This window comes from Nyctereutes procyonoides, unplaced genomic scaffold (genome assembly GCF_905146905.1).
Source record: "Nyctereutes procyonoides isolate TBG_1078 unplaced genomic scaffold, NYPRO_anot_genome, whole genome shotgun sequence".
NCBI lineage: Eukaryota > Metazoa > Chordata > Mammalia > Carnivora > Canidae > Nyctereutes > Nyctereutes procyonoides.
In genome coordinates this window covers 42,198,327-42,210,996 of record NW_026575052.1, presented here as the reverse complement: position 1 = coordinate 42,210,996, position 12,670 = coordinate 42,198,327, and the positions used below count along the sequence as shown (strand labels likewise).

At 41.5% G+C, this 12,670-nt stretch overlaps 1 protein-coding gene across 1 annotated transcript in view; it reads right to left on the bottom strand.

Annotated features, from left to right (window-relative positions):
* ANKRD55 (ankyrin repeat domain 55) overlaps nucleotides 1–12,670 on the bottom strand; it is a 409,242-nt gene that overhangs the window by 22,514 nt on the left and 374,058 nt on the right. Inside the window, exon 17 of the mRNA XM_055332857.1 lies at nucleotides 6,644–6,772. Coding sequence (XP_055188832.1) covers nucleotides 6,644–6,772 — 129 coding nt within the window. The remainder of the gene's footprint in view (nucleotides 1–6,643; nucleotides 6,773–12,670) is intronic.

Genomic DNA, 12,670 nt, shown 5'->3' with positions numbered 1-12,670 from the left:
AAAAGCCCAAGAGGGCAATTTTTCATCTTTTCTCAGAGAGCTTCCAAGTTTGGGGAACCAGAAGGTTTCCATGTGCTACCAAGCCAGCCCCCAAGATCCATGAGGACAGAAGCTCCTTTCTTTGGGACCTCACCCTATGTATCCCTTTAACTGGCTGTTGATTCCTATGCTTTGTCATATCCTCTCATAAAATATTAAGTGTTAGTGTTTCCCTGAGTTCTGTGGCTGCTCTAGCAAATTAATCAAGTTAAGGAGGAGGTCATGGGAACTTCTAATCTGGAGCTGGTCAGTCAGAAGCACAGGTAACAGCCTGGAGCTTGACACTGGTGTCTGAAGTGGGGAGTGTGTGTGATGCAGCCTTATAGGAATCTGATGCTATCTCCAGAGAGTGTCGGAATTGACTTGATTTCTCAAACACCCTTTAAAGACCTTGCCACAAAGAAATGTGAATTAATGTATGATAATTTTGCTGCAGGCAGACTGCTAAAAACCAAGATTCCAGAACTCTGATGCTTTTTATTCTAGGACACCTTCCAAAGGGTCTTGGTGGGAGATTTAGGCCTAGTTGATTATTTGTTAACATATGTCTGGGAAGTTAATGCTATGGTAGCTTCTCGGAGGGAAATCCAATCTCCTTCCTTCTCTTGGAAGCAGTGGCCTACTTACCTCACTTGTCCTGTGAATGTGACTAGATAAATGGGAGATTAGAGTTTTAGGCCATAAGCCAGAGCCAGATGCATCAGGCTGGGAATGAAGCTGCAGGAAACATGGAATAGTCTATAAAGATGAACATCTGGGAGTTGAGAGCCTAGGGCTAACAGGTAACAAAAGGTGCCTAACAGTCTAGCTTAAAGTCTGAACTGTCTTCGTGGTTAGCCCCTTTGGACACAAGCTTTACTGCTTCACCCAACCCCAGAGGCCTGCACCCCAAAGCCTGGGGCTGACAGCTTTGGAGAACTAGTGCAAAACTACGGGGAGGGGGGATGGGGAACGAGGCATGCTGACCCTCAGCTGCTGAGTTACTTCATTTCATAGGTTCTCTAATACTCTAGAAAAAAACAACTCTCCTTAGTTGCTGTGTTAGTGACAGAAAGGGGCTGAATTCTGCTTCTGGCTGTCTGATAAGATCAAGATCTCGGAGATGCCTCTATCTTGTCCTTGCCAAATGTCTGACTGGGAGTCTTTCTGCTGAAATGAAGCCTAGCAGAGAGCAACTCTCAATAAATATTTGCTGAACAATAAATAAATAAATGAGTAAAACAAGCCTTCTGAACTATGAGCAAAGCCAAACAGAATACCCATCCTTTTTAGCTTCTCTCTCTTTTCCTCATTATGTTCCCCCCTGTTACTCTTTTCACTTCATTTTAAAATTATATTCACTCCTAGGTGATCCTTGTTATTTTCTCCTTTTACTGCCCCTCTCCCTCTCAATAACCAACCTAGGGGAGCTGACCCATGTGGCCCTGAAACTTACGTTGCCCTTCAAGACTGCTGTGTCCTAAGTGGGTCCGGTCGGCCTTTGCTCCCAGGGTATGGATTTCGCAAACTCAGTTTTCTCTTTGTTCACTTTAGGCTCAGTGGTTTTGTACTCTTCCTCTTAGCAAGCACTGGGAGTCATGTGGCCTGGGTGCCTGCAGAGGCTCTGGGTGTACTTGATCAAATGATAACCCCCCGGTGCATTTGTTTCTTTACCTGTGAACTAGATGGTGGGACTAAATGGTTGAATATGGTCCCTTCCAGTCCTAAGATTCTTTCACCTTATGAACTGGACCCACTGGCCTATGAGATTTATCTGTTGTCATTCTGAATATATTCAGGGTAAAAATATATTTATAAGATTTTGACACAATCCAAAAGGTTGACCACAGATCTTCACTCTGGGAAGGAGGATTCCATAGTGGACCAAACCAGTCTCAAGCACTAACTAGAAGCTTTAAGGTTATATTAAAGAGTTCCAAAGATGTGTGTGTGTGTGTGTGCGTGCGCGCACGCATGAGTACACTCATGTTTAATTTCCTTAACCACATAACTACATACTGAATAAACAGACATGAAATAGTTGTTTTATATTAGTGCAGTTCTTTTCTTTCTATCCTCCCTTGAAAGATGCACTGAAAGAAAAGTGCTTCTGAGGAAGACTCCAAATAAACACATTGTCTAGTAAGCAGAGGAAGGAGTTACAGGTGAAATTTGAGGGGCAATAGATTCCTGTCCCCCTCACTGACCTGCCATAGTATCTATCCTAGAACTAGGATTTTCTATCATTAGAAACACTTCCCTGGTATTAAGGCATTACTCTCCTGCAAGTCTCAGTTAAGCTAAAAAATGGTGTTTTACAAAGAGAACCCAATAAGCCATTAATCTCATTGATCTGAGATGAGTAAATTTATTGGATTGACTTCAGTGAACATCTGTTTGAGGACCCAAGACTCACAAATACCCATTCTGGATCTTGAGAGACATCTACATGGATAAGGCACATAGCTCTTAAGCGCACAGTCTAGAAGGGAAGAATCAGGCATCCCATTGCTTGCAACACCAGTCCTGGACATAAGAAAGTACTGGATGGGCAACTCGGAACAATTCTGAATGGGAGCTCAACAAAGAAGGTGGCATTCGGTTGGGCCTTCAGAACTAAGAAATAATAAGCAGAAATTCTTCAGGTGAAAGGGATGATGTGGAGAGGGTGAGAAGGGTTTCACCAAAGAGAAAAACATGATTAAGGTGGACACAGAATGAATCTCTGTGATGTATTGGAGGGATCATTCATGTTTCGGTGTGATTAGAGTAAAGCCTATATGTGCTGAAGAGGAGAGATCAGGGAGCGGGTAGGGGGTAGGGAGTGGTTGTTTAAAACATGTTGTTACGTGTTAGCCCATGGAGTTTGTTCTGTACCAGAAAATGGAACTCACTAAAGGTTTTTAAACCAATGATCAAGAGTGACCATAACTGTTTTGGTGGAACAACAGTGGCGTTCATACATTCCTTTGGAATTTGGAGAAAGAACACTTGGTGGCAATGTGAGAAGAGAAAGGACAAGGAAAGGGCTGAGAGTAGGAATACAGATACTGAAACTGTTCAGGTGAGAGACAGAAGCTTAAGCTAAGGAAGTGATGGCAGGTGTGCCAAATTGTCTCCATTTGCTCTTCCAGGTTTACTCTCTCATCTTTTTCCATCCTGCTCTTCACGCGTTAGCCTGTATAAATTGCATCAAATGGGCTCCCTTGCTCTTTGGCTTCTGAGTGGCACTGACAGGAGATGGGTGTGGGAGGACAGAGATAAGAGAGTTCAGTCTTTTCCATGCTAGCTATGGTTTGGTCATTCCACCAAAGGCGACACCTACTGTCATGGGCCCTCTCCTACAGCTCCAGCTTTTGCTGTCTTCGTAACTCCCCCTTTCCATGCCCTCTTAGGCCCAGATGCCCTAGTGGCAACCTGCTATGGTGCGTTAATAGCCTCTTCATAAATCTCTGCCCAATTTATCACATCATGAATGGGCTATGTTTCCTGCTATGACCCTGACCTGTACGGTGGGGATAGAGAGGAGGTGACAGAGATGTGAAAGCTGAGCAGATAGAATTGAGGGATCTCAATAACCAACTAGACATGAAAGGTGATAAGGAAGGAGTGTTACCATGCAGAGGCTTTTGGCTTGGGCTATGAGGAGGACAGGAATGTGATGGGAAGGGAAGGCCATGGGCTGAGTTTGGACATGTCCGGTTTGAAGTGTCTGGGAAATGATGTGGAGATGCCCAGAAAGGCCAGAAATATGAGTCCAGAACTCCAGAGATCAGATCTGAGAATCTTCTCGATAGTGATAGTTGAAGTAATGGACTTTCTGAGGCAGAGAGGGAGAAAAAACCTGGGGACTGAACTTCTGCAGGGTCTCATGGACAGATGAAGGAGGTGAATGAGGGCAATGGGTCCACAGGAGGCTACCACCAGCTAGCTACCAAGGCACCTGAGAGATGGGGAGAAGCCGAGTTCCAAATCACTTCAAGAGCCAAATGTTTCCAATCTTTCCTGCCTTAGTTATCTGGGTCAAATACAGAGGCTTTATTATTTTAAAGTGCTATAGCTTTAAACATGGTCTCATGTGGTCCAAGAGAAAAGCAGGAAGTTTGGGAAAAGGAATAAATGACACCAGGAAATAGACTCATTCATGTGGAAAAACTGTAAAGGGAGCACAATGCTGGTGCTGTGCCATAAATGAACACGAAGGCTAAAGGCGGCAAGCATAATCATGGTTTCAGCTGACATTTGGAATTACCTAGTCTTCTTTGCAAAGTAAAGGGCAGGACACACCACTTCTGAAGTTTATTGCTAACCACAAGGACAGAGAGGGTGCACGGTTTTTCCATTTTTTAGAGGTTGTTACTGATCCTCACTGAGGAATTGAAGAAAGTCATGGATGACTTTTTCAGAAAAATGTATGCTAACATATTCACACACTCACACATAGCATATTTCATACAATTGTAGGGGTTTTAGAAGGGACCTGTCTTGTTAATCCTCTTTACCCCCAATGCCAGATACTCAAGAAATGTATATTAGGCAGTTGAGTACATAAATGAATGACATAGTAGGCTTATGCCAAATCATGGTCAAAATGCAAATATGCAAAATGCAAAATGCAAATATGTTAGGTAGGAGTAGATAAGGTTTTAGCACCCATTGATATGAATTCATTTATCATAGCAGTTTTCAACTCTTGCCGCACATTACAATCTCCTGGGGTGAAGGAAGCTTTAAAAAATATGGATGCCTGGGCTCTACCCCAGAATAGATGGCTGAAATCTAAGGGTGTGGGGCCTGCGTATCAGTACTATTTAAAAGCTCTTCAGATGATTTTAAAGTGCAGACAGGACTGAAATCAATGTCACAGGTTAAAAGCCCTATTTAGTGGAGAGAAAGAATAAGAAGATGTGGGTATGATAACTCAGCTGTTGTGGAGGAAATCAGGAACCATAATAAAAATGGTTATCTATGCTAATTACCTAGCACATGACATATTGCTGTCATATGCACACTTCATTCATCCGCCAAAGATACATTGGTAGTTAAGCCAAGAAGAGATTGGTGATTTTTCTCAGATCAAAACCAGGTCTGTCAATGCAAACAGATATTCTGAGTTGAGTACTGAGTGTTCTTTTCATTTTGCTAAATGACCTCTTGGAGGATAAGGGCAGGGGTTCCCACCCCTGAAGAGTCCAAACTGGTAGATCTGGAGCGGGCTCTGGGAACCTAGCACTTTATAAGCACTGTGGCCGATTTCATTGCAAAGTCAGGATTAGAGCAGCAGCTCAAAACTGGGGGTGGGGTGGAGGACATGTGAACAGAGACGTGAGCCCCATCCCAGATCTGTGCAAACAGAATGCAAGGGTGATGAGGGTGAAAACAAGAAATGCCTGATTTGGATTCCACTCCCACCTCCACTGAGCACCAGCACACATGATTGTCCAGCCAGAGGACTGGGCAGGGACTGGCATCAGGGAGGCAGAAGCAGAGATTAGATACTGAAAGTACATAGGAGGATGCTACAGGCAGGTGGGGAAGACAAAACAAGTTTTGCTCACTTCATGGTTTTGCTCAGGGCTAGTTCTGGTACAGAGTAACTGAAGTCAAAGAGGCACAAAACCAGAGCAGTTTCCAAATCACTTCTGTTTCAATTTTACCTCAGGCCTGAAAGTGCCAGGTGCCCGTCTCTGGCATACTCTGCACGTGAAACAAGTGGGTGAAACCGCCAGCAGGGCAGGCAGGAACCTCTTACAAGGATCCTGGCAGCAGTTCAGCAAGGATGCCTTTATTGGGGTGATAAAGATCAACAGTGGAGGTGACTGTGCTTGGCTCTCAAAAGACAGAATGGGCTAGCAAGCTTGATGCATAGTAGCACTCTCCTCTGAAGGATGTAGTAGATGACTCTTAATTAATCATTCCTCCCGAAAATAGAAAGCCTGTCAATCGACGTTAGCTATGGGCATTCTTTCACCTTGTTCTCACTTTCCTTCTCTTGGGGCTAGAGATTTCTTGGGCCTATTCTGACTTCTTTGGTCATGTATACAGACAGAGACTCCCGTCTGTGATCATGGGATAGTGCTATGAGGCATGATTTTCAGTGTTCAGCACAGAACTCATGGTTACCCAGAAGAACTCTGTTTTGCAGGATTTGGAAGAAGAGAAGTATGGTCCAAAGACTTTAAAGGGATTTTCATAGTAAAACTTTGAAGGTTTATCCTGGTGCACCATGAGCTACTTGGCAAGCATGGGGACAGAGAAAGAAAGAGAGCAATCGAGAGAAGTGTTATGTGTGTGTGCGCGCTCCCGGGTGCATGCACGTGTGCATGCGTGTATGACAGCCAAAGCAGGCTCTCTTCCCCCTCTGTATCTTGGCAGGGTTTCCTTCTCCACAACTGATGTACCCAAAACCTCCAAAGTGACAGATTTGCTGTTGCCCTTTGGATGTGAAGGGACCAGAGGAGGGCAGTGTGAATCTTATTTGCTCTAGCACACATAGTATCTCCATACCAGTGCAAGTGGCTACACCTTTGATAATTCCATCTTTCAGGTCTGATACACTCAGAGAACTTGTAACATTGCTTTATGCCATCTACACTTGAGACAAGTTTACTGACCAATTTCTCACCTGGACTGCCCAGTGGAGAGCTGTTTTAAAGTCTTTATCCACAAGGGTGGGGTCTGCTCCCTTCTTCAGCAGCATTTGAGTGTGTTGAGGCCGGTTGTGGAACGCTGCCCAGTGGAGTGGTGTCATTCCCTACAAAACCAGTAGGAAAGGGAAGAGGTGAACACAGGCTATCAGGAAGGAAAATGGAGCTCATTCTCCCCCAGACCCGAGGGTCATCACCAGATACGTTGGTCACTGCCTGTCAGTTCATTTATTCCTTAAGCCATTCAAATAACAGACATCCATTGAGGTTCTGCTTTGTGCCAGGAAAATAGGTATGGAGAATACTGTAGAGAATTAGATAAACAAGATCCTTGCCCTCATGAGAACTGCAGTGTGGTAGAGGAAGACAGATAACAAATGCAAATGAGCAAAAGGATTTTCCAGATTGTGCGATGCTATAAAGAATGCATTCAGGGTGCTGTGAAAGAGAAATTGTGGGTTTAATCACTGTTCTACATGGGCCTCACTGAGCCGGCTGGGGGAACAGGGCAGCAAGTGCCAAGCCACAGAGGCAACCACTTGTGACTGGGGTCACGCTAAGCTGCCATATCCCACCACGAGGGTCCCCAGTGTCCCCAGCGACTACAACAGAGACTAGATAAATAGCTGTTGAAAGAAAGAATGAATGCAGAGGGAGAGAGTGCCATGTGAGATGAGTCTGGAGAGGAAAGCAGGGCCGATCCTGAGAATGTGGGATGGAGGGATACAAACTCTGAATAAAGCATTTAGATTTTATTCTAAAGTCAATGGAAAGAGAGTGAAGGGTTTTAAGTAGATGTTGACATGATCTAAAGTGTGTGACCTTAAGCTCTGAAAGAAGTTGGGTTTCACCAGAAGGACTCATTCAAGCGGCCACAGCTTTAGGCATCATTCAATAATAAAATGAGCTTATGCTGGGAAACAGTAACCACGAAGACCCAGTATTATTTGGGAGTGTACTATGAAAAGGTGGCCTCTTCTCCTTGCTCACACCTCTCAATTACACAAAATATCTCTAAAATGACTCTAGATTAAGATGTTGGGTAAAGGGGGTAAAGAGTATGGGCAGCTTTAAAGTTGTTTTCATAGTCCTCTCTGCAGATAACATAAAGGTAAGAGTCTAATATTGATCAATCCAATGAGTTGAGTTATGAGTTGTTATGTAGATTATTTGACGGAATCCTCCAGTCTTCTGAACAAGGTACTGTGTTGAAGTCCACTATGAGTTCACCAAACTCTATTTCCTCTTCCTCTAGGGCATACAGGGTACATTTCCTAGCCTCCCAGCAGAGAGATGTGGTCAGAAGACTGACCACATTGTAGACATGAGGGGTGGAAGCCCCTTGCAGGCCTGCCTAGAAAACAAAACCCACATGGTCTTTCACACCTTCTCTCTTTTCCTCATCCAACAAATGAAAGCAGAGAACAAGACTGAAGAAGATGCTGGAACCATGTAATTATGAAGCCTGGGACTCTGACTGATCAAGATAAGGCTACTCCATCAACCAGTATTGGATTATGACTCTAGCAAGATATAAGCTTTTACTGTGTCAGGCCACTGAGATTTTGAATTGATTGCTATAACAGTTGGCCAATTCTGACAGGTGCTGCTGTCCTTCTTTTTATAGAAGAGGAAGCTGAGCTCTAGAGAAACTCCCAAGTCTGTGAGTGAGCACAGAACTGAATCTAGGGTTTGAGGTTTATGAGGCACTGGGATTAGAATGTTAATTCCTTTGACTAGTTCGAAAATTCTAAATCATTATATTATGGTCTGCTTTCAAGTTGGAAGTGTCATATAAGTGAGATATACTCTTGGGGATATTTTAAGAACTTGGTTCTATATGGAAAATAATGCTGATACAACATCTTATTCTGACAGCTGAATATTTACTGGGGATTCAGAATAACTCAATGTATTTCAATAAGTCCTCTTCATTACAAATTTGGCCCATTGGAACTAGAAATCTGGACTCAAGGGAATCAGATTCTTTTAATTATGTATAGATTTCCCCTTCCCAGTGCTGAGTCCCATTTGCTTCAGACTCACTGGCTTCATCATGAAGTGCTACCAGTATCCAGGGTTAAAGACATCAAAGAAAATCTGAAGTCACCGCCGTGTAAACTTCATGAAAGTAGGTTCTTGTTTGCTGTCTGAAGCCGTGGAGCTTAGAACAGTGCCAGGAACACTATAGGTGCTAAGTAAGTAGTTACTAAAAATGAATAACTTCTTAACTATCCTTGATTGAACTTTTTGCTTTTGTAAAATCTAGCTTCACTTTTTTAAAAACCACATAAATTTAAAAAAAGGCAAAACATGACTTCTCCTTTATAGAAAATCAATTTGTTAGATATGGTCATTGCTAGCAACTCTTCAACTGAAACCTGAAAGAAATTTTGATGAGTTCTCCAAATAGGTATATGGCAATACTATATGCCTAGGTATGATTTACTGATATGAGAACTCAGTGTGAAAATATGTTTATGAATTAAATTATGATTATGCACTGCTAATCCTTATCTCCTAAACACAACCACTAAGCTTCAAGAGCTATTTCCTTAAAACAACCCCACCCCCTGCCAAATACAACTTCTGTATGCTTTGGTGAAGTGGTGGGGTGGGGGAGGAGCACTATTATTTTTTGTATACCTACTTCCTGTCAATAAATTTATATACATATATATCATCTCATTGAATATTTATATACTTACACAATCCTAAGTGGCAGGCATTTTTAGGCCCATACAGATAGGGAAACTGAAACACAGGTTAAGTAATTTGCCTAAGGCCAAGGATACATGCCATAGTTGAGATTCAAGTCCAGGTCTCTCCAGCACTGGAGAATAACATTCTTCCCAGACATCATGCTGGTAGGCTTTCATTTTGGAAATGAGCTAAAATGCTGGAGAATTCTTTGTGATTTTAACTAGATTCAGGTCCTCTAACTCTCATGGAATGGTAGTTTTTATCAGTATAAGGGTTGCCATCTTATATTATTATTTGTTTTATTTGGCATTGCCTCTAGGCTTTCACTAAAAACACAGCTGGCAAGTATTTATTTTTGTAAGGCATTGAACTATATATTTCCTCCCACCCCGCACCCTAGAATTTGGGTGATCATGTGTTCCTAAATCAAGACTTGAATCATTCATTCTTTCTTGAAATAATAATTATAAACACACACACACATTATTTATATTACACTAGAGCAGGTTGCAAACCATCAGTCAAGTCAAGGGAACTTTAATGTTGCTGTTTTTTCAATTGGGCTAGTGAGAAATAAAAATAAATCCCCTTAGGGTTAGTAATATGAAAACCAAAACTTTCAAAATCAGCTTCAGTGCAGCCGCTGGTATTGCACAACATACTTTGTTTAGGAAAGTAGACTTTTTTTTTCAAGTGTCTCCTTCTCTTTCCTCCAGCTTCTGTGGAGCCAGAAGGCATCCTAGTTGTGTTATGTTAAGACCAGTGGCCATTTAAGGGGCTGACTTCGGGCTCTGAGACTGGTATCTGCACTGAGTGGTGGCAGGTGTTCAGCTGTGATGCACTTAATGGTAGACGCTGTGACTTATTTGACGTGGTATGTCCACAGCAGTGAGCGCACAGTAAGTGTTCAAGAAATACTCACAGGAAGAATTCGTGAATTACAGGTTATCAGGGCTCCCCTGGACTCATGGAGAGTATAAACTACCACAGTCTGTCCAATGCAGGGCAGCCCTCTGTGTCCAAACTGTGGAGATCTTTTCCACCAGCTTACTCCCTGAAATTTCATTTAGGACTCAATTGGGCCTTTGAAGCATCGAGGGGCTGAAACCCTAAGAGTCATTTGCAGACATGTTGCAACAAACACTCAGATGGCCCTGGTGACAGAACTCCACCTTTTTGGAAAACAAAAAATACTGGTTCAAGACTGAAAAGTAACCCACATTCAGTTAAGACCACAGCTCTCCAGAATGTTTTGAAGGGAAATGTTCAGTTTTAGCTGGCTTAGAATCCATCTCAAGATTGCTGATGGGACTAAGTGTATGTCATAACTGTTGGGTGCCTAGGAAACAGTGGTCTTATTCAGATGAGTAATTCTGTGCCTTGAGTCTGTGTCGCCGAAATTTTGTTTAAGGGCATACAAGTCCCATCAATGTCTCAGAACTCCCCGCCCCACCCCAGCCAAACCACTGTAACTTGTGTGTTCTATGAACCAGAAATCTGGTTAAGTGCTCAGAATGGGAACTTTAGATTGGCTCCAGCAGACGCTGAAAGGCAGAGAGAAATGTGTGATATGGCCAGGTGCTTGCTGCATCCCTCAATTTGGTGCCCTGGAGGATAAAATTATAGCAAGTGCTGAGATGTCAGCAAGAAAATCTTGATCTTCTAAAGGATTTATAATTTCAGAGAAGTCCAGCTTGACTCTCATTGACATTTTAGAATTCACATACTACTATTAATCTCCCAATCACATATGACTACTTCCACAAAAGTTGTCTCCTCTAGACAAAAAATAGGAATACACGATGTGCTTTAAAAGATTTTTTAAAAATAGATGGTTAGAAGTGCAGGAATGAAAGCTATTTTCTTTAATTTTTATTTTGGAAATATTTTACAATCATAGATCAAAAAGATTAACCAATTATTTCATTGTCTTTATTTTAGAGTTTTTCAATCCAGACAAGTTGTGCACATAGTAACAGCCAAAGATTATAACTGAAGACTAAAAATAATTAGATGTTGGATTTTAGGATGGTAAGAATGGCCACTAATGATGAAATACTTTAAAAATGCTCACTCTCTTCCTGTAATAAAGATAAAAACAATGTATCTAACAAAAACAAAAATCTTTAGGGTGGAGATTTTTATAATTTAAATGAGATACTAACACAAGAAAAGCAATATAGATTAACTTAGGCCATGGAAGTAGAAGAGCAAATTTTAACAAGAACAAACTTCTAAACAAAGCCTTTGGAATACAGACCTAAGTTGTATTTATTTTTCAACTAAACAGAACGTCTACATTCTGCATTAAATTGTGAACTATTTGAGCAGGAATCCAGCCTATATGAGACAAGGTAGGTACTTAAATATTTTTTAATGAATAAAATGACTATTTTCCCATTCCAAGTAGATCACCTTGGGAGACCTATAATTATTTCTTTTGTTGATGAAAAGGTTTTGGAAGAAGATCCTTTTTTCGAATTACCACTACAGCAGGGGTTCTAGCCACTGACAGAAAACAAGCTTTGTGTGAGCTTAGATCAGAGAAATAAATTACATCTTTACTGTCACTAACATCAAAGTGAAATTTAGCATCTTCTTTAAATATGAATTTAGGCAACAACACACAGTACTGTTAACAATACCTGTGACTTTGCCAATGATATAAATCATAGATATTCTTGTATTGCATTAATTAGTGCAGATACCTCAAAATATTGTTTGTATGTGTCACTAGTTACTGGTCCTACCACTAAATCTTATTTAATGCATTAGCAAGCAAGCTTGCATATTACCTTTACAAACTTGATCTTTATAATATTTTGGTAATTGTCAAAATACTGGTTTCTTTTGTAATCCTGCGTATTTTATTTTGTTTCAAACATTTTTCTGCAGAGGGATCCATTGGCTTCACCAGCACATCAGAGGTGTCCATGTCATAAAAATGAATGAGGGATCCTGGCCTAGAATCTAGAGTACATTTTTTGAAGATCCCAAATAATATAAAATCTTTTTTTTTTGAGAGATTTTGGCAATAATTAAAAGTCACCTGCAGAGCCAAGTCTGATAAATAAAATGGGTAACTGAGTTGGATCAACAAAACAAAGAGAAAGGGCCAATAATATATACACATATACACAAGTCTATATTTGGAGTGAGGCCTCTACTATGTGCAAGTTACTGAGCTAGAGTATAGGGATCCAAAGATAAAAAAGATATGGTCTGCCTCTAGACATTCATAGGGAAAGGGGAAAGTGAAGGTTCCCTAAGTAGCAGTGACTCTACTCCATTTTTTTAAGGTG